At 38.7% G+C, this 20287-nt stretch overlaps 2 protein-coding genes across 2 annotated transcripts in view; both read right to left on the reverse strand.

The window, feature by feature from the left end:
- Positions 1–817: 817 nt before the first annotated feature.
- Positions 818–12956, reverse strand: hspb8 (heat shock protein b8). Its single transcript, XM_082555751.1, has 3 exons — positions 12243–12956; positions 8473–8536; positions 818–1804 (listed from the first exon to the last, which is right to left on the reverse strand). Exons 1-3 carry the CDS (start codon positions 12685–12687, stop codon positions 1630–1632), a joined length of 684 nt encoding a protein of 227 aa, XP_082411877.1. The 5' UTR covers positions 12688–12956; the 3' UTR covers positions 818–1629.
- A 1008-nt stretch (positions 12957–13964) lies between these two features.
- The window catches only part of srrm4 (serine/arginine repetitive matrix 4), a 65145-nt gene continuing 58822 nt past the window's right edge, over positions 13965–20287 (reverse strand). Inside the window, exons 9-13 of the mRNA XM_082555759.1 lie at positions 19296–19621; positions 18897–19091; positions 18730–18804; positions 18458–18613; positions 13965–16841 (exon numbers count right to left, since the gene is read on the reverse strand). Coding sequence (XP_082411885.1) covers positions 16571–16841; positions 18458–18613; positions 18730–18804; positions 18897–19091; positions 19296–19621 — 1023 coding nt within the window. The 3' untranslated portion in view covers positions 13965–16570. The remainder of the gene's footprint in view (positions 16842–18457; positions 18614–18729; positions 18805–18896; positions 19092–19295; positions 19622–20287) is intronic.

Genomic DNA, 20287 nt, shown 5'->3' on the forward strand with positions numbered 1-20287 from the left:
GGAGCTCCAATAAAGCACTAGCATGTGAAAACAATAAATAATATGCTGTGTGTCATGTTATTAATGTCTTAATGGTTTTATGTTCTCACAATTATAAAATGCGTCGTTATGTGTGATTTTGAAACTGTTTATCAGCAACAAGGAATCACATTTGTAAGAATCATATTCACAATTACCTCTGAAACTATGTTATCAAGCTGTTTCAGCAAAGTGGTTTTGACACTAATCAGGTGCTATATGTTTGCACAGCTGTGCATTAGTCAATTCAACGTGAATTACTTGCTTAAGGGAAAAAAAAGAAAAACTGGTGTGACTCCAGTATTGCTGCTGCCATGGCAACAGCATAATTGAAGTCCATGATTATAATACCAATAAATGCAACACTTCATGTGAGCTTACACATCGCACACAGCGGTGACTTTGGAAAGCCGAAACAGTCCAAGCCTTTTGTTGTTTCCACCGCGTGACTCCAGATTGGAAACTTTTTCAATTCAAACCGATCATCCCTCTTGATTCCAATGCACAGGGAAGATTACATTATTTTGCATCACACAACGGGCAATGGAACGGCCCCAGTCTTTTTTTTTTTTTTTTACACTCGCATTCAAAGGCTCTGGCAGGGCTGCCTCAATGAGTTCAGCCCATTCTGCAGCACACAGCGATGCCAGTCTCACCCAGCACTAAGCCCTCCGCTAATCTGCTGCCCAATTCCTTCTTTTATCCAACAATAACACCACAGGCTCTCTGGAGCCCTGGAACGGGTCCCTCGAGTGGCACAGTTCTCAATGTAAGACACAGATGTTAAGACACACTGGGCGATTGGCTGGACATGTTTATTGCATCAGTCAATACAGAGACATCAACAGAAAAGAAGGCAGTCTGTCCTCTCCAACAATCATGCAGCCATCATCCTTAATGCTCAAATAGAAAAGAAAATTTCAAACCATATTGCAAAATGCAGAACATTTCAGATTAAGATTTATAATGAATTGGCACTATTATATTTACAATACACTGTGAAATAATATTATATATTGTGTGCATTAATGCAGAAAATTGACCTTCTGGATACACAGAAATATAATATTACCTTTATTTCTTGTCAATTTCAATGACATCATGTTAAATAAAAAAACCTATAGAAACTGAAGGAAGGACAGGCGAACGAAAGAACAAAAATATATGCTGGAAAGGCTGCTACACTTAAAACTTCACTTTTATATGATTTTCTTTGATTCTAAAGTTTTAAAAATTGAATTGAGCCCGACTGAAAGGAAATCAAAAAGCAGTCACATTTGGCCTTCTACAATTTTTATTAAAAACTCTGCCATGGGCAAATTGTTTACCTGAAAAGAAACAGCCAAATTATTTCATAATTACACCTGTTAATTACTTAAAAAAAGGGACTATTGGACTATTCTGGAAAATTCATAAGCATCTATTTGTTAATGGGAAAATGACACTTTTCATCATTGTCTGAGCTTGTAAAAATAGATTTTCCAACAGAAAAAACAAATGCCTGGTTTAACTTTAATCTGGACATCAAATACCTCCAGGTGTCAAACAACATGAGGCTAGAGGCAACACATTTCACATCAAACTGGTAACTGATTGTCCAGAATGATGTGTTTAGACCATAGGAGCCATCTGGGGCTTGGAGGCTTCCACCTCCTGCTTTTCACCACCTTGGGATCCCTCGTCGCTGAAAAGGTAATATGGAGGTGTCTGCCGAGCTTCGATGATGAGGACGCCCTCAGGAGACAAAGAGGCGAAGACTGTCAGGGGGTCCACGTCTGTGGGGATCCTGATGAGACAGAAGAGAAGAAAAAGTATAGTTTGATTGTTTTAATGTAATTGGTTAGAAGAAGTTTACTTGGTCAGGATCATTTTTACGCTGTTGTGTGTTCAGTGTGTTTTTAAGTGTGCGTCGGAGAAAACTGAGAAGAGCAATGATGAGAAACAGCCTAGAGAAAGAGTTCACTTCCTACCTGGAGGTCATGCAAAACTCTAATGTGAGATTTCCTTGTGTAAGAACGAGTAGTGTTGAATGCTGGAGGTTTTTATTGATAACTAATCAAAACTCCTAAACAACCCTCAGTCGAATTATTTTGGCACTTTATATCTAGGTGAGACAAAAAAGGACTTGAAATGAGTCACCCTGTGCACCTTGGATAGCTTTTATTCTAACTCACAAAAAGAAACAGGAGAAATCTCCCTTCAAAAATAAGATATTCTTCAAAAATCCCCCATCTCTGTCACAGAGAGGAAAACAAACACACACACACTCGATCCAGGTGTAGCGTTCCCAGGAAACGAAGCTTCGATATCAGTTAATGAGACTGCCTTACTCGAGTCTGTCTGCAGAATTTTAACACCTGTAAATTTCTGACTGTGTATACTTTCCTAATCTGCAGCTCACATCCAGGTAACAGCTGATTTTGTGTCAAGCATTTTTTTTCTCCTGGCTGTTTCCTTTATTTTTTGACACCTCTCATACAGAAAATGTTAGATTTTCCAAAGTATAGTGGGATAATTGGTTTCCAAAACCTGCAGGAGGATAGAAAGTGTTGAGGGGAAAATAAGCCCGAGTTACTATGTGCAAGGATGTCATTGTTTAAAACTTCATATTCATATAGAATGATAGTATTCTCATCAGCTTAAAACAACATTCACACTTGGTAAGTAAGTTATTTAAATCCTATTGTAAAGAAAAAAGAAAATAGGCAGCTCATTTTTGACTGAAGGTACTCTGAAAACTGGGGGTTGGGGGAGATCTCTGTTCTTTGTCAGTGTGGCCAAATATGGTTATTGGAGGGTTTCTGTGCGGGCAGCCAAGTGTTTCAGGGAGTTAATATAAACACAAGACTGGTATGTTCAGAGGATGAGACTTGTGGCCCTCCCCTCCATTTAATTAGAGAGGACCCTCTACTGACTTACCACTCCACTGTGAAATACAAGTCAGAATACACTCAGGAACCTCACAGACGCACACAGGCTGAGAGGTCAAGTCACATCTATTAATATACGCAGCTCAGTGTGTCACTGAGCTTTAAAGTTACCTTTTAATAACAACTCTGAAGCTTGAGCTCACTAACCCATAAGTAGCAACACCAGAAAACCAAAAATGAGACCAGGCACAAAAACACAAAAATCCAGGGTTGCCAATAGAAAAACGGAACAGATGAATATAAGCAGACAATAACATGAATATCATAATACAGTATCCTGTGGTGGAATTATACTAAATTCAATTTAGATTTAGAAGACAAACAATTGGTATAAAGAGATAAAAGTGCAAGGGGAAAGGGAACGTGGAGTCAGCTGGGACAGCAAACAGAGACTCAGAGTTTTAAAGACAAACAGAACTTATGTTGCATGCTGTGTGTGTACTGGATGATATCAACACTCATGTCAAACATTTTCATTCAGCATATTCTTAAAAAAAGTGGATCTTGGGCCTGTCAACTCCCTCTAATTCAGGTAATAATTCAAAAAGGATTTCAGAAAGGTTTGTGTAAGCCAGTATTAAGTGTGCAACCTTGAATAATTTTAATAATTTTAAATGTATCTTTGCCCCTTCTGACAAAGTCAAATGACTCAGTTGGTCCATTACGTGGGACTCCAGCAGAAACCTTATCTTTCCAGCTCGGGGAGTTTATTTAACTTTGGCAAGAGTACAGTTTATCTCAAGCATTGATTCTGTAAAGCTGCCAAAAAAACTAGGCAATATGCTTCCCCCCTGCAGAGATTCGGAGACACAGAGAGACGAGTGAGACCTGGCACAGTGAGCGTGGGTGTTCATGAGGTGTGTGTGTGTAGCACATATAACCCTTTCCTCCATCCCACACACTACACATTTCAGCTAAGTCAGCCTAGCAGTATTATCGGTATTTGTCTTTTGAGAATAGAAGCAAACAGAAAAAAAGAGATTACTGAATAACAAAACATTCACACTTTCACAGACAAACAGAGCAAGGTTGTTGTTTTGCAGCTGAGCTACATGACCTCAAAGTTATCTTTGTCCCCAGGGCTGATTTAACAACATTTTTAGTTAATAACTTACAAATTTCTCAGTTTGGAGAGCAGAAGAAGTCACCCTTGAGTTCTCAGTAAGCTTAAGCTAAGCTGTCTAGTCACTTATTTATTGAGAACATGTGCTATGCCCTATACTGTATTAACTTCTTGCATTTATTCACCGCAGTTGTCTCATGTAACATTTACTAGTTTTTTGTTTTGTTTCCAGTGTTTTGTGTCACAATTGAGGACCAAGAAGCAAAACTCCTGTAATCTTTGTATCTTTTCTTACTGTTACATCTGAATGCCGTTCTGTGCTCCTTCCTTCTTGATTTTGTTTCACAAGCCCAAGCAACAAGCAACTGTTCCTCAGTGTCACCTGATAAGCATTAAAAAAAGCAAACCCTCCGACTATCTCAATTTCCCTCAGCCAGCAGACTCTGTGGGGGTTTTGTCTCCCCACACTGAAGTATCTGTTCCTACTAAATCCTTGTCTTAATAATTGTAAAACCTGGCTTAATTCATTTGTGTACATGTCGCTACATCCTGAGGGTTGAAACAATACGCATACCCTTCTTTTTCTCTTGCCATTGGACTCTAGCCCCTTGAATCAAAACTTGTGTAATGTGATTGAGACCAATCCTCTGTTTTTTGTCTGCATCTCAAACACTCCAACGCCATCAAAGTTAAAAGTGCATTTTTACAATTTCAAAAGAAGATGGAATTTTTTTTAAGCAAAAGAGTTCAAAGCACACTATGATGTAAATTTCTACCATACTTGACTTTCTGCCATTTTAATTTAATGGAAAATTCTTTTTTACAGGTCAAATTCTTTTCTCAAGCTTTGTCAAAACGGGCACATGTGGTCTTCAGAATAAGTCTCAGATGGAGTTAGATTTTTGGGGGGTATAGAAATTTGGGACAATAGAAATCAATGCCAAGTTTCTGCCAAACAGAAAGTGAGCCCATTGACATCTGGAATGTCTAGCCTTCCATGTATCCCGTCCATGTAGTCCAAACTGCATAAATTCATGGCAAAGTTTTAAGGTAGCCCCAAAATCTTTCTGTCAGCTGTATTATTATTATTTTGGGAGGAGCTAAACTGCTTCTTGGTGCAACTTCTTTGAAGTTATTATTATTATTATTATTATTACAAAAGACTTTAGGTATGAGATACCTTTTTCTCGTAACAAAGCAAGATTTAAAAAAAACAAACAAACGTTTTTTGCTCTGAATTTTTCATATTGGAGTGCAAACAGAAGCAGCAGGCAGATAAATATCTGCATTTTGTACCTTTATCTTACATTATACAGAAAGAAAGGTTTATTTACTACCTACTTTGCAGACAAGGATGTTAAATATAAAGAATAGTTACAATTGGCTTACCCGCTGTAAAATGCAGCATACAGGCTGCTGCAAATCATAATAATCCACACAAAACTTTAGTGCCACTAAACACAGCATATGTACGAGAAGAGCCAAAATAAGAAGGTTGTAGCACTTCAAGTGACATCAACAACCAATCAAATCTCGAGACAGAAGAATGTGTCTACCATGCTAACTCTCTCTCTTCCTCCTTTTCATTCTCATATAGCCCGTGTATTTGTGTATCGAGGACAGTTATTTATATTTGACCCATTGACACCACCAGTCACTCCTGTTCTCTGTATAGTCAGCCTGTCCCGTATATTCAGCTGAGGAGCCCAGGTGTGATCTGAAGGCATTCCAATTAAAAATATTGTGATATGAACAGTGAGGGGCTTGAGCACCTGCTTATTAATTAGCCAGTATGAAATTAGTAGAACTGGACTGACGTGCCAGTGAGATGGTGATTCGCACTGACGATTATCGCTTCCGTTTGAAGTCTTTCCACTGCCCAATTAAATGGGCAAAGGCTTAGAGGCAGGCAGCATGTGGAAACTATTGTGTTGCTCATTTGGGTTGGATTAGTTACCATATGAATAGTCTCTGTAAGAGACTCCTGCTTTGCACTGATGCTGCTTTGTCTATGTAAAACCTACTTTAGGATTCTAGTCATGTTTGGTGTTTTGACTGGAGAGTTCAACATAACATTTAAAACGAGGAATGCAGAATTCACCTTGACAGGTAAAACATTCAATTATACATGCAGGACGTTTTCATGTTGTTCAACAAGCGAATACTTCTGCATGTATCTACATACTCCTCCACTTATGAACTTCGTATAACATTGGTCGAGCATTTCTTCGGCTTATCTCCCTCCAATTAGTTCTCATTGATTAAAGGCATTTTTCTCCATGATTCTCAAACTACATGAAGATCTGTGCTGTAATGGACTATTTAATATGAAAACCATGCAAGCAAGCAAGCTAACTGTCATGTTCTCAACCATTTGTCCAATTTAGCTGTTATAGGCAGAGGCGGGGTACACTTAAGACATGTCGCCCATAACTTTACATACATACAGTGGTTCATTTTCAAATCTGTAATTAGAGAAAAGGTAGAAATAAAAGTGCAGAAGAGGGACAAAAGTACCAAAGAAGACAGAAAGTCGGGATAAAACTTTAGTACAAGCTAATATTTAATACTAAATTACCTTCTATCTTTTTTTTTCTCTATGAGCCAACTATGCGTTATCTTTCTGGCTGTAGTTTTGTGGTGTTTATAGAACAATGTTTCAATCCCAGTTAAACCTGGCACAGTCAAGTAATACTGAGGCGCTTTCCACAGATTTCTGAAGGAAAGGAGGCTTTATCTTTTTTCAGAAATCAGCATTAGGGAGCTTCAGGGTCAGAAATCTGATGGATAAGTAGCTTGTGGCTTTAAAGAGCACCAGTTCTGCTTTTCTTTATTTTTATGTTCTTCACACTGTTACAATCTGTTCTTATTAAATATATCCAAAGATGAAATCACAGGTAATCCCTAAGAAGAAAAAGCTCCAGCTCCTGCTGTAAAGTCCTGGCTCTATTTTATGCAACACAAAAGATATCTGTAATAAATATTTATCTGAGGAATGCAGCTCTGACTGTGAGCACAGAAGCCCCACTCACCTCCTGTTCAATCCTGCGGTAAATGAGGCGCAGCCAATCAGAAGAAAAATGGCTTAAAGGCAGGTTACTTTAAAGGGAAATGAACTTGTTTTAAACAGTAAACTGGGGGAGCGACACTTACACCCACTAAATGGTAAATATAAAATGTGGAGTTTCTGTTTAATTATTTCCTGTTTTATTTTGGAATCATTGATACTTGTCTCTTGCTGTCACTTTTGTTTTCTCTACGTAGTATCCCTCCTTGTGTTAGTGTCACCTGTGCTGTATTTGTTATTTCCTTTATATTTTGAAATTTCTGGTTGCCAGGTAGTTCCACTCCCATGCTTTCTTCTGTTTCACACCCTTTTTGTGCCACGCATGTGTTCAGCCAGTAAATAGTCTCATCAGTGTGCATAAATGCAGATGAAGTTGTCACATTGTTCCAGACAATAGGTCTTAATTTTTAGTGTCTTAGTCTTCCTGAGATTTTTCTTGTTTCTTTGTGCCCAGCCTTCTGTTTTTGGACTTTGACTTTTGACTGATCTACAATACTGTTTGTCTTGCTGCCTGCTCCATTTTGCATGATGCCTGTTTTTGGATTGAAGATTTGATTTTGACTTTGCATTATATCCTGGGTTTGGTTCTCCCTCGTGTGGAATTGGAAGTGAGCGTAACATTTCGTTTAAAACTATAAGATTTTTGTGCTTCCTTCTTGTGTTTGAGCTGTCAGTGGTTCATTGAAGGAGTGACTGTAATATGTAAATAAGTAAAAGCCAGAAAAAAATATTTTGTGTACGAGAGTTTTGTTCTATTATTTTGTCCACTGGTTACTGACCACCCTATCTTTGCAATTGATTTGTTGTGTAAGTTTCATTTCAAGCTTATTTACACAATGCCAATCCACAACAACAGCTATTTCTTACATTATAAAACAGAGAGCTTAATTTACACAGTAAATTGCAGAAAGGTACGAGTAAGTTTTTGCCAGTGCAAAAACATCACTATGCTAATAATTCTATTTGTCCAAAGTCATTAAAGAAAATTGTCCCATAATCATAACAGCTAACAACAAACAGCTTTGCTGTTAACATTGCACTGGGCTGTATTAGTAAGTATAATGTCTAAAATGCAATGCATTTCACTTTCACATATTCTATAGTCATTATTTGTTGTGAAATATTTCAAAATGCTTTTTATTTTCATTTAGATGATTCCAGTTTATAGCTCCTGAAAAGCAGAAATCCATATCTCAAATTATTAGAATTATTTCTAAGATAAAAATCTGGGGTTCAGGTCAGGAGAGTTCTCTGTATCATAACAATATTTACATTTTATGACATGCACTAGTATGTGGCCATATATAATGAAAACTGGAGCCTTTTTCCATCCATTATGAGCACCAGCACAGGAAAACAAAATGATAATGGTGCAGCTCAAGAATTATACTTACTGTATCTTCTTTGTGAAATTCTTTGTCACTATTCCACCTTCTTCCTGTTTCTCTTCGTGCTTTCCTGTTTGGGAAAAGGAGTGAACACAACTTCAGAAATGATGTAGTCTGACGTTGCGCAATGATTAGGCAAGGTCATGCATTATAAATGTCTCTGTCACCAGTTCAAATGGACACAGCTCATAAAGAGTCCACCCATCACCTTTGACTTCTTAGATCTTTAGTATGGTGTAAATAAAAAAAGGTGTTGATATAACTGAGCTCAAAGCTTGGCACACATCGTGCAGTTTTCCATTGCTCATTCCTTCCAGAATGTTTGCTTTGTGATTGCAATGAACTTGTTGACATGATTTCTCTTTCTTCCTCTTTAGCTGTTTCCTAAAATGATTCCCCAGCAGAGAGACTAATGTTAGAGAGAACATATAACCCTAAAAAGCACCTCTTCCATCTTCTCCTTCACTGTTTATGGCCAGTCTGTTTGTCAGCCTTAGCAAGCAGCTGCTCCTGGACTGCTAAATGTCAATGCCGCTGCCAGCAGCATGGCCTGCCCCACCCCTCGACCCCTTTGTATACCCGACAGGCTCGACTATGTCCTATCCTATACCCCCGCAGTGACGTTTCTAGCTGCTCAAAGTGCTGGACTCCAGAGATCGAGGCTAGAACATGTGATGCTCTGGAGAGAAGTGAGCTACGATCAGCAGTGATGTCATGGGATAATTATGAAAACTTCATCCTGACTTAAGAAGTACAATCGGTCCCCTGATTAAAGATTTAGTCAGGGGAGTAGTCCAACAAGGCCCTCATTTATGTGTTTCTTACGACAGAGATTATAGATTCCAGATGTGTAATACATCATGTTCTTGGAGGAGAGTGGTGTTTTTATGTAACAGATACAATTATCTGTCAATACAAATATCAAGAGCTTGGGTGTAGTTTTCTTATTTGCAGATAGAGGATACAGCTTTTTGTGCTACTTATGAAGAAATTTTATGAAACATCTGATAGGATAAGATAATGACGTTATACTTTTCGAGCCATTACTCAGTGCCATAATTTAGTAACACTAGGAGAAATTAGGTAAACTTGACAGACACACAAAACGCAGTAATTTAGACTTTTCTATGAGCTGGTTGCAGGAATCGACTGTGCTGAGGTAATTTTATTGTGTCAAGGTCAATGCATATTGTATGTAGTTTAAGGTTGGCCAATCTAATCAAATGCAGATCAGACCACAGGTCACAGTACTAATTTAGAGCTCTATTTAACAATGTTTCTCACATTATTCATTTTAGTCTCGGTTCTTCAGTATGTTTAGTGTATTTCTTGTTTACTTACTATTAAGTATTATTGAGTATATACTCATATATTAATATTCCATTAGAGCAGATTTGATCAAAAAGACTTTTTCCGTGCCTTCCAAATCATGAAATATAAGCAAATGTCCTTTGCATGGGTGATTTAATTTACTGCTGTATAATCTGTAAAAGTTAGAGCTATGATTTCATAGCTCTTTGCAACATTAATTTTATTATACAGTAACTCACTCATTTAAATTGTAATGAGTCTTTTAGTTTGCAATATAAGAAGCACGGCCACTTTGACTGATAGGTGGATCCTAACAAAGGGAACTGTAGTTAGACGCTGCCTACAAGGCTCCAGCCAAGCCAATTCAAGCCTTTTGTAGCATTTTTTAGATAAGTATCTGAAAAATGACAAGCCTTACTATGTGGCTACAGATGCTCTAAAAAGTCTGTTTTCCCATTTTAGTGTGTGACATTTTTTGTGTGTCACTACTTGCACTAATACAGCAAAGCATCCTGCTAACAAAAACAGGCAAATTAGCAGATAAAATAAAAAAAATTCTTATCTCAAATTGGGCAAAGCCTTTTAATAAGTTCTACATATTATGGATTAATTAATAATTATTAATATTAAGAATCTATTACCAACTTAGTCGTCCAATCTATCATATAAGTACGGTCACTTACTTATACGGCCACCAATAATAATCGTAAAATGCTAAAAATCTGGATTAAATTGTGGGACTTCACAAGCCAATGTTCATCTCTTTTCTCTTGAACTTCTCTTGAGCAACCAACAACAAGGAGATATAAATAGAAACTAATTTTAGGCATTTGAACAAAACACATGTGCTGACATTTTCTTGCTGGGGACACGCGATCTCTCCCTTATGCGTTGCATTTCAGGTTTCAGTGAATCTGATGGACTGCAAAGTTGCTTGGAGTTACTTTACAGACCACCAGTGTGGGTCTCTAAGACCAGATATTCTAATTTAACTCAAATATAAAAAAACCCCCAAAGATCTGCGTTAAAATGCAGCTACGCTGTACTTTTCCAGACAATATTTGTGTTCAGCTTGGCTTTCTTTTAATCTTTGCCTCCTCTTTCAGTAAACTTTGAACATGCTTACATGTTAAAAAGACTAGTTCATTCATGTACTGAACACCTCTAACTTGCTTGTATTACATTCACAGTCACACTTCTTGATCACGATGAGTCACCATGACAGACAGCCCCAACATGGCGCTGAGTGAATGACCCAACTGGCATACCAACAATGTGTTTAAAAAAAAGCCTCGGAGCTGCGGGGCCGCTGTCCTCTGTGGCCTCCTCAGTCCTGGGTATCCCTGGAATTCAGCTGTCTCTTGAAACACTGAGTTAAGGAAGCAATTTGTAGAACTCACTCCAGTAATCAGTGACTGAGGAGGAACGTGACAACATCAGAGACACAACCTACCCAAGAACTGTGGGTAAAAGTGAGGCCCTATTTCCAGAACATTCTCTCTCTGGTGTTTAGTGACAGTGAGCAACTCTTCTTATTGTAAACAGAGACTGTTGTCATGGCCTTGCCTTAAATCTAAATTGAGCTCATGGGTGGCTGTGGGAGTGATTCTCCAAGAATCCAAAACAGGTGTCTGAGCTTGAGGATCTGCCTGCCTTGAAGTCCCAGTCACCCAAATCTGTCCCACTCTTCCATATCGAGACTCATTAATTCTGAGGCCATATCATACCACTGAGGCTTTTTCACTGTACTGTGTCAGTCATGGTGCTGAAGGGAAAGATCAGATATTTCATGACCAGATTACAAAAAGGAATTTCAGATATACTGTCTTTAAGTTTTCTTTAAACTGAATACTGATTTTCTCTTTGATTTGGTTGCATTGCTATGACTTTACATGATGCTTGGTCTTTACAAATAAAAACACTTTGCATAGTCTCATGAAACCCTGGAATGTTAAATTAGTAGATGAACAGGCATGCTTTTACTTCATTTTAAACATGCAAGAATGATTTGCTGTACTTCAACTGTAAGCATCTATACAACACAAGAAATGAAAGTTATAATGGAAAAAAAATAAAATAATTTCTCTTAAAGAAGACAGTATTACTTCAGGCTGCTAGTGGCAGGTGTACTTATGAAGATATGTGCTTTCACAAGTACATGGCACTCTATTTGTGATATTTATATTTAATAATAGGCTTTAAACATAACGTTTTGACCTGCTAATTCAGGTCTAAAGGAATTTAGAAGCATGTTATTAAATGTGTCATATAAATAGAACTGACTACCACAGTGATATACTGCATTTTGATATCAGCGTGTCATTGATGAGACATCAAATTTCCCCAGAAGGTTTTTTTTTTTTTTTTTTTTTTTAAATGATTCATTTAAAGCTGTTATCCTCATTGAACTTCTTCTTCCAGGAAAAGCGTCTAATTTTCATTTCTCCAATCATACTTCAACTCACCTGACACTTCTACAAATCCGTCTCTCGTTTTTACGTGCAACTCTTCTGGTTTGAAGCTGTGGACGTTCACGCAGACTTTCCAGGGTTCCCCACAAGTAGTGGTGGGTGAACTCCGGGAGGAGGGCTCGCCGTATCTGCTGGTATACAGCTGGGGGCCTCCCGTGGTCTGACGCGGGGGAAAACCTGTGCGTAAACTGCTGCTAAAGGGCGAGGAGCTGAGACGCGTGCTTAGCCGGCCCGGACGAGCCCACCCCGGCCAGTCCATCGACAGATCATCGGGGAAAGGTGGCATCCCAAATTCATCTTCCATAAACCGAGACGCTAACTGATCCCTGAAAGGAGACTGGTCTCTGAATGGAGACTGATCAATGAATGGCGATTCTCCAAATGGATCTCTGGGAAACCTCTGTCGGTTTCCCGTCGTGTAAAAGTCTCCCTCTGCCATATCCACTTGAGTTCAAATCCAGTAATGAAGTTCTGGTATTGGTGCAAAATGAAAAAAATAAAAATAAAAAGTGACTCTCTCTCTCTATGAGGAAAACTTTATATTGTTTGGGTTAGGCACATCACCATTACTCAATAAGACATTTGTTGATCCAAAAACAAACTTCGAAGTGGTCTCCGAGTTTCTTGAACTGATCTCATTTCTTCTGGCGCTTGATTTTATACCTCGTAGCAGATGAGTCTGCACTGAACAAGTGTCCGGAAAGTGCTGGGAGGATCTGGAGAAAGCGCGCTGTAAAAAATATCCATTAAAGTAGTAATACCAAATCTTAAAATCACAAGACAAAAACACTGTAACAAAACACAATGATTTTCTATTCGCAATATTTATGCTTTTTAGAATTTGTTTTAGCATTCACATACGCGTTCAGGCGTAAGTTAAGAAAAAATATGGCTTGTTGATGTGACGATTTTCTTTTACAGTGGGCGCGCAACAGCTGATCAAGGCCAAGCCTACTCTTTACCAAACTAAGTTGCAGAGGCCACATGTCACTCATGCAGTTTGAGCTCCCTGGTGACTCACAGACTTTTTAATAGAAAGTAACGCAGAGCTTCGCGTCAAACGCACTGATGTCACGGTACAGATAAAACAAAACAGCTAAGAGCTCGACTTGTGGTTATGAAATCTGTTTACTGATCCGAGCGTATTGATTTTTTTTTCTTTTTGAACGTAAAACAAGACTGCAATCATCATCATTCAGAACACGATTTTATATAGCTTTTTCTGAACACAGTCAAAAGGAAATTTCATGGGGTCATAGAGGGGGCGATTCAATTTCAAGGTGACATTACAATGTAGAGTTCACACTGACGCAAGATAAAACGTGACAGTATGAAAAATATGCTTTTTCGGTATGCTCGTTCATGTGAAAAACGGGGAGAATATGCATAATTTTACAATAACATAGAATCACTATTGCTATATGAGCTTGTTATTGAAATTCTTAAAATAGCAAAATACATGATCAAAGGGACCTTAAGCACAAAGACAGCTAGAGTCTGTTGACATATCGTCTTCTTTTTCCTCTTAAACTGGTTGATACATTTTATCTATAACATCCAAGGAGGCTCCAATCACATTCTCTAAACAAAATAGTCACACCCTTCGTATAATTTATACAATGCAGATGCATATTTACACCACATATACAAAATAATTTTGCACAAGAACTGATGTAAACTTTACATTGAGAAATGGGGGGGGGGGGGGGGGGGGGGCATTGCCCTGGGTGCCCATCTAGAAAAATCTGTCAACTTGACTGCACAAATCTTCCCATGGCTCCTAGTCAACACTGCTTGTCACGAGTCATCATCACTTTATAGTTTATGAATGAGTTCTGTGCCAAGTTCCTTCCTCTTCCTGCCTCATATTTCCCTCATTCCTCCAATTTAGATGACATTCAGGGAAATAAGCTGAGAGTATTGAGTGCATAGAGAGCAGTCTGTCAGGCCTGGAGCAGTTACGCAGACAGGATGATGGATTTGAAATGATTGAGAAATATAACTCTTAATCATAAGCCAAGGCAGCTTCAAACTTTTTTTTTGCAGATTGAAACTATGGAGTTGGATCACCCTCAAAATTAACTTTGAAGAAATCTTTTGATACCTTAGGAGATGCAAACGCGAAATGAGAACATTGCCACGCTCATGTCTGTGACATAGTGATCAGCTGCTGGTTAGCAGGAAATAGGTATGTGATTCTATCCAAAGGCAACACATTCAACCTACTACAAGCTTTAATACCCACTAATTAACAGTTTTCTTTGTTTTGCAGTAACCTTGGAGTGCATAGCTTTACTTCAGTCAGGCCACAGACTCAAGCTCAGACACAATCCCAGCAAATGCACTGATCTCTTTGCCAGCCCACATCAGCCTTATCTGACACCTTTCAACACATCCAATTAGCTTACAGAATGTTTAACTTGTTTTAGTCTGTGCACATTTGCTGCATACCTGCAAGCTACTTTGCAACCCACCCTAGCTCCTCCTCTCATGCTGTTTCTGACTAATCAGCGTCACCCCTAATGTGAACCCTGTTGTGTGCTTCTGGTCTCATCTTTTTCTGTTTTGACACAAAAAGACAGCGAGTTCCCAGAACAGAGTCGTGCCTAGAAATATAAATTTCTGCAGATGGAAAGTTTTCTTTTGATCATTTGCTAGTTTTTAAAAATGTGAATTACTGTATAAAATGTAAGTTGGTAATTAGCAGGCTTCAACTATGGTGAAAAATTTGTTACCTTTGGTTAGTTTGGCTTTCCAGTGTTTTTAATAAGTTAGGCTCTATCTTCTAGCTGTGGTGTTACATTTAGGAAACAGACTTGAGCGTGGTATTGATCTTTAAACTCTTGACAAGAAAGCAGATGAGCATATTTTACAAGAATGTCATATTTGTGCTTTAAAAATACACAAAAGATAAAAAGCTTAGACAGTGAGGATAATATTCCACCATTTCATCCAGTCTGTGTTGAACAATATGTATGAGCCGGATTATAATTTACAACAAAATCAGTTACAGCAGTGTCATAAAAACTACAAAGTGACAGTGTTGCATAGAAAGACTGACTACTACTGGGAGTTACAATGAAACAATAAATATTAGACAAGTAATAAATATGTATAGTGCTGCACAACTCAAAACTAGACCTTCTGTTGAGTAACAACTCAAAAATATAATGGTTTATGGGTTTATTCCAGTGGTGCAGCAAGAACACAATTTTCCAAATAAATTGGGAATGTGTGCTGTTTGCAAATTTAGACTAATTTTCAGCAAAGTACAGCTTTTCTCTGTGCCTAATTAAAAAAAACGACCTAGCAAATAAAGTCAGAGACTATTCCCTACATGAACATAGCTACAAATGTGATCTGCTTTGGAGCACAAAAAAAGTTCATCATCTTATATTTAAAACATCCTTTTCTCAAAACAAATTCATCAGATGTTTTGTCAAAAGAATCTCCCCTTGTTTCGATCGCTCTCTGTTATACTACATGGACTGACATTTCAATTGTTTTCCACTTGATCAGAGGATGAATTAATTTGACATTTGAGCTGACAGCCAGTTTGCTTGCTGTCAGGAGGCGGAAACATGTTTGTCCTCCACCTTGTGAAGTGTTGAGATCAGAGCGACAAACCCTCTCTTTATTCCTGATAACAATCCCTGTGAAATCATTTGTAAGTGGATCAAACGGCTCAAATGTTACCTCTATGCTTCATCTATTAGTGCAAAAACTAGGACACAGGTATGCTAAATGCTTGATGTCATGTTAAACATTAGTTACATGTTAACCATATGCACTGTGCACTTGCATATGGCTAAAACATATATTGCAATTCAAAATCAAAATGGGAATGAGGTAATTTCAGTGCTTGTTGAACCCATTACTAAGCTGCATTATGTGCCATAAATTATGAAATAAATAACAGCCTGTTAAAGCATTTGCAAAAATAAATTAAAGTGAAATGTACAGACATCTGGAAAGAAATATATAGAACAGGGATGTTAGGTGACTAAATTCATTAATAATGTTTCTTATATGCAGCTTGCATTGTAAATATCTAGGAGATGAACAGTCTCGGGCCATTGTGAGTGCAGATGCAAAGGATGCAATACAAAAACAAAAGAGACAAAAAGACATTCAGTCTCCTAGCTGTCTGTGGGCAGAGTGAACAAGACTGCTTCAATGGTGGTTGGCCCACTGCTAGGACATTTCCACTCAAGCATCAAAGCTGAGCACTGAGACACACACAGTTGATTGCACTGACAGCCTCTGTCCTCGTTCTCAACGGGAACCACAACTGCAGATTTGGTCTCCTAATGTTGAGAAACCTAGTGCCTGGTTTTGTTCCGTTTGTTCAACGAACCACGGCTCCGGCTGCGACTGCGGCTCCCAAAGACTGAGTTCCACGATGAACTGCGGCTGTAGCTCCGGTAGGAGGAGTAGCTGTGGCTCTGGCTCCTGCTCCTGCTGCGGCTGATGCTGTACAGAGGGCTGCGGCTGCGGCTGCGAGTGAAGAGGCTGCTCCAGGATGACACGCTGGTGCACCGACTGCTAGAGGATGGGCTTGGTCGGAAGTAAGGAATGGGTCGCTTCCTGGCACTAATGAGAGCCAAAAATATAAGTGATGTAACAAGGTAAACAAAACATTGTGTCTCTTTAATCTCCCAACTTCACTAACCCCCATCTGAGACATTCAGACTTCAGCGGAAAGCCAGTATCATCATCAAGGACCCATTGCACCCTGGACACTCGCTTCCCCCCCATTCCCTTTGGTAAATGCTACAGCTCCATCAGGTCAAAGACAAACAGACTCAATAGGAGCGTCTACCCATGCTTCTCCCCAACATGCCCTACCTCCACCCTGATTGAAAGTTAACTGTGCTGTCAACACTCATGGACACTTGCACTCTACTTATCTATATACAGTATTCATTACAGCATTTATTTATTAACAGTACTCATTACAGTATAATACAATCAACATTCCTACCTCTATTTATATAACTGTACAGTAGCAGCCAGCATTCCTACCCCTGTGCAATACCACCAATCACATCGCACCTTATACTGCACTGATCCTACTCCTTACACTGTAGATATATTCATATGTTTTGTTTCTGTATATAATGTGTGCATTACCTCTTAAGCTTATTTTTATCTTTATTTATCTCATTCTCCTATCCAAATAATGTGGAATGTAAAAACCTACAGCTGCAAATGAAGAGATGCCAAACTGTGTTTCATTGTTCTGGTAACAGTGACAATGAAGATCTAAATGATCTTATGTCATCTTAATAACCCAGAAGATAATTTGTAATTGTTGTGTATACAGTTTGATGTGTTGCCCCTAGTGGCCAAAAGCTAACATGCTTAAGGTCAGCAGAATGACTGAAACCCAAGATAACTGGGTCTTCATTATTTATTGTCCCACTATGTTCACATGGTACTCAAGCATGGACTAACCTAGACTTGATAAAGTGATGTAGAGACAAGACATAACCGAACCATAACTTTATTCATAATTTAAAAAACAAACAAACATTTATTTGTATTGGCAGCCCACCATGTGCCTCCACCTAGACTCAGTCACCCTGTAGGCACTGTATCCACATCATTTTCCAGTGCTGACCAAACCCTTATAATCCTTTGGTTATAGCATTTGTTATGTGTTCAGACCATAATAACAGTCTCTCGTTGATTTCTACATGGGCACACTTTTAAAAATTTTAATTAAAATCTTCAAAAATATGGAAATCTTATATGATCGTCACCAACTCATTCACTGCAGGGATAGGAGCGTCCAAAACATTCATAGCCTTTAAAACAATGAAACGATAACTAAACACTATTAACATTTAGTTATAATAATTACATTGTGCTATTTCTGTGGCTGTTTCTGAGTGTCTTTTTTCTCCAAGTAAAAGAAGTGTCATGTTAAAGTCATGGTCAACTTTCTCCTTTCTTTTAAATTTCAGATTTCCTTCTGTCACCATCTGTTTCTTTAGCCCCTGTGGTGGCTTCTGAGCCAACACTTGTCTCATCCTCAGGCTAAATGCCATTTCAAGGTACATAGCTCATCAACACGGGTGAAAGATTTCAGGTTGGGAACTTGTCCAACCGAGGGGGTGGAGGGTGGGACCAGCAGTACATTTTTGCTGCCTTTAGGCATAAAACTGTACATTGTACTATAAATAACCAGGCCAGTAGAGCTGTACCTTGTGATTCGCCGTGCTTCCAGATGGCTTGGTGAGTCTCTCCTCCTTTTCTTCATAGGAGAGTAGGATTTGCGTCTTCGCCTTTTCCCACTAACTTTATGTGTATGCTTCGCATCTGTCTCTCTGGAGCTAGCTGTTCTTTTTCTGTCTCGCAGTCTGGGAAGCAGACATAACATAGTGAAAATTTAATTAACAACAATGTCAATATATGTTTATTCCCATGCATTGCAAATGAGGACTCATTAGTATTTGAAACATGTAGTGAAGTTCACCTGTCGGGACTGTATCTCGAGTAGCTTCCTCTTCGCCTCAGATCAGCTGAATTACTCATTGAGCGTGAATATGAGCTACAGTGACAAAATGAGGAAACATTCTATTGAAGATTACTGACATTTCTGCAAAATAAAATAACAAGTGACGTACTATGGAAACATAAAACCTGCAAGATGAAAGCGAGGGGCTTCGAGAGTAGCGTCCAGAGTATCTGGAACTCCCTGAGGATCTGCTCCTGCTCCTGCTGCTAGATGACCGGGTTTTTGGTCGCCCTTGAGACAAGTCGCTCCTCCTCTCTGAGCAGCTTGATGTCTTTGGGGATCTCACAACCTCTAGCCGACACCCCAAGGTTATCTGCTCTCTTTAAAAGAAATACATTAAGATGTTTCACAACTTTGAGTGAAGAAACCAACTGTGTATCCAAGGTTGGGTTTAAATAAATGCTTCCCTTTATTCTCCACTCATCAGATTAAAGATTCAAAGGAGGAAACAGAGCATATAAACAGCAGCTAAACAAGCTTGAATTCATTCAGATGGATGATTTATTGAGAACAAAAAAAATTACCTCTTGCCATTTCCACTGAAAAGGGTTGCAGACAAACCGTCTTCCCCGTAAGGTTTGCACAAGGAAGCATAGCTGGTCACAGAGTTTCCTGAATCAGAGACATTGTCTCTCTCAGTGAACTTTAGCTTCCCTGGCGAGGCCACACGTTGACAGCTGTTGCTCTTGTTGTCAAGAGTGACACTCCCCTGAGAAACACCAGTTTTGCTCGATGGCGGCGAAGATGTGTCATTCCCAGAATCGTAATCATGTGGACCTACAGTCTGGCTCGTTAAATGCTGAGACCCATTTCCATGTAAAATCTCACTTGCAGGTTTTGACGACAAAGTCTGCAAAGAGACAAACAGGCTGCAGCTTAAAGCCAGGTGTGAACTGATACATGAAACCTGCTACCTGCTTTGATGCACTGTGAATACTCTAGTACAAAGGCACATATTCCCTTGAAAACACAGTGAAGAGATTTCTTTCTTTTTTCTTGGGACAGAAAGCTTTGAAAGATAAAGACATGCAAATTTGAAGCATGCGATTAACCTCGAAAGAAAGTCTGAACTCAACTAAAGTCAAAGAAATCAACAAGAAAACAGTTTTTAAGGAAAGTCTAAACTAAAACAATTATATGAAAGGAACAACAAAAAGCAGAAAAGAAAGAGAAAAACTATGTGTGAAAAGATCTACTGGCTCTACCTCGAGTAAAGAGAAGAAGAGTAAATAATAGACCCCATTGAAAAGCCTCATTTAAAGAACACTGAACAAACATCACAAAAATGGGTATTATGTAGAAATGAAAAGGATTGCAGACAAAGAGGGATCCCATCAGTCTAACTAAGAAAGCCCTCAGAAAAGGACAGATGACTGTGCTCTTTCTCCTGTAAGAAGTAAATAATTAGCCTGCACCGACCTACAAGTAAATCCCTAAATCTGCTGATAACATCCACTTACCAATCAAGATTTCCTCCTTAAGTAGGTAAGGTGTAAAAAAAAAGGGAAGAGCGGGC

The sequence above is a fragment of the Aulonocara stuartgranti genome, assembly GCF_965226115.1.
Source record: "Aulonocara stuartgranti genome assembly, chromosome: 12".
Classification (NCBI taxonomy): Eukaryota; Metazoa; Chordata; class Actinopteri; order Cichliformes; family Cichlidae; genus Aulonocara; species Aulonocara stuartgranti.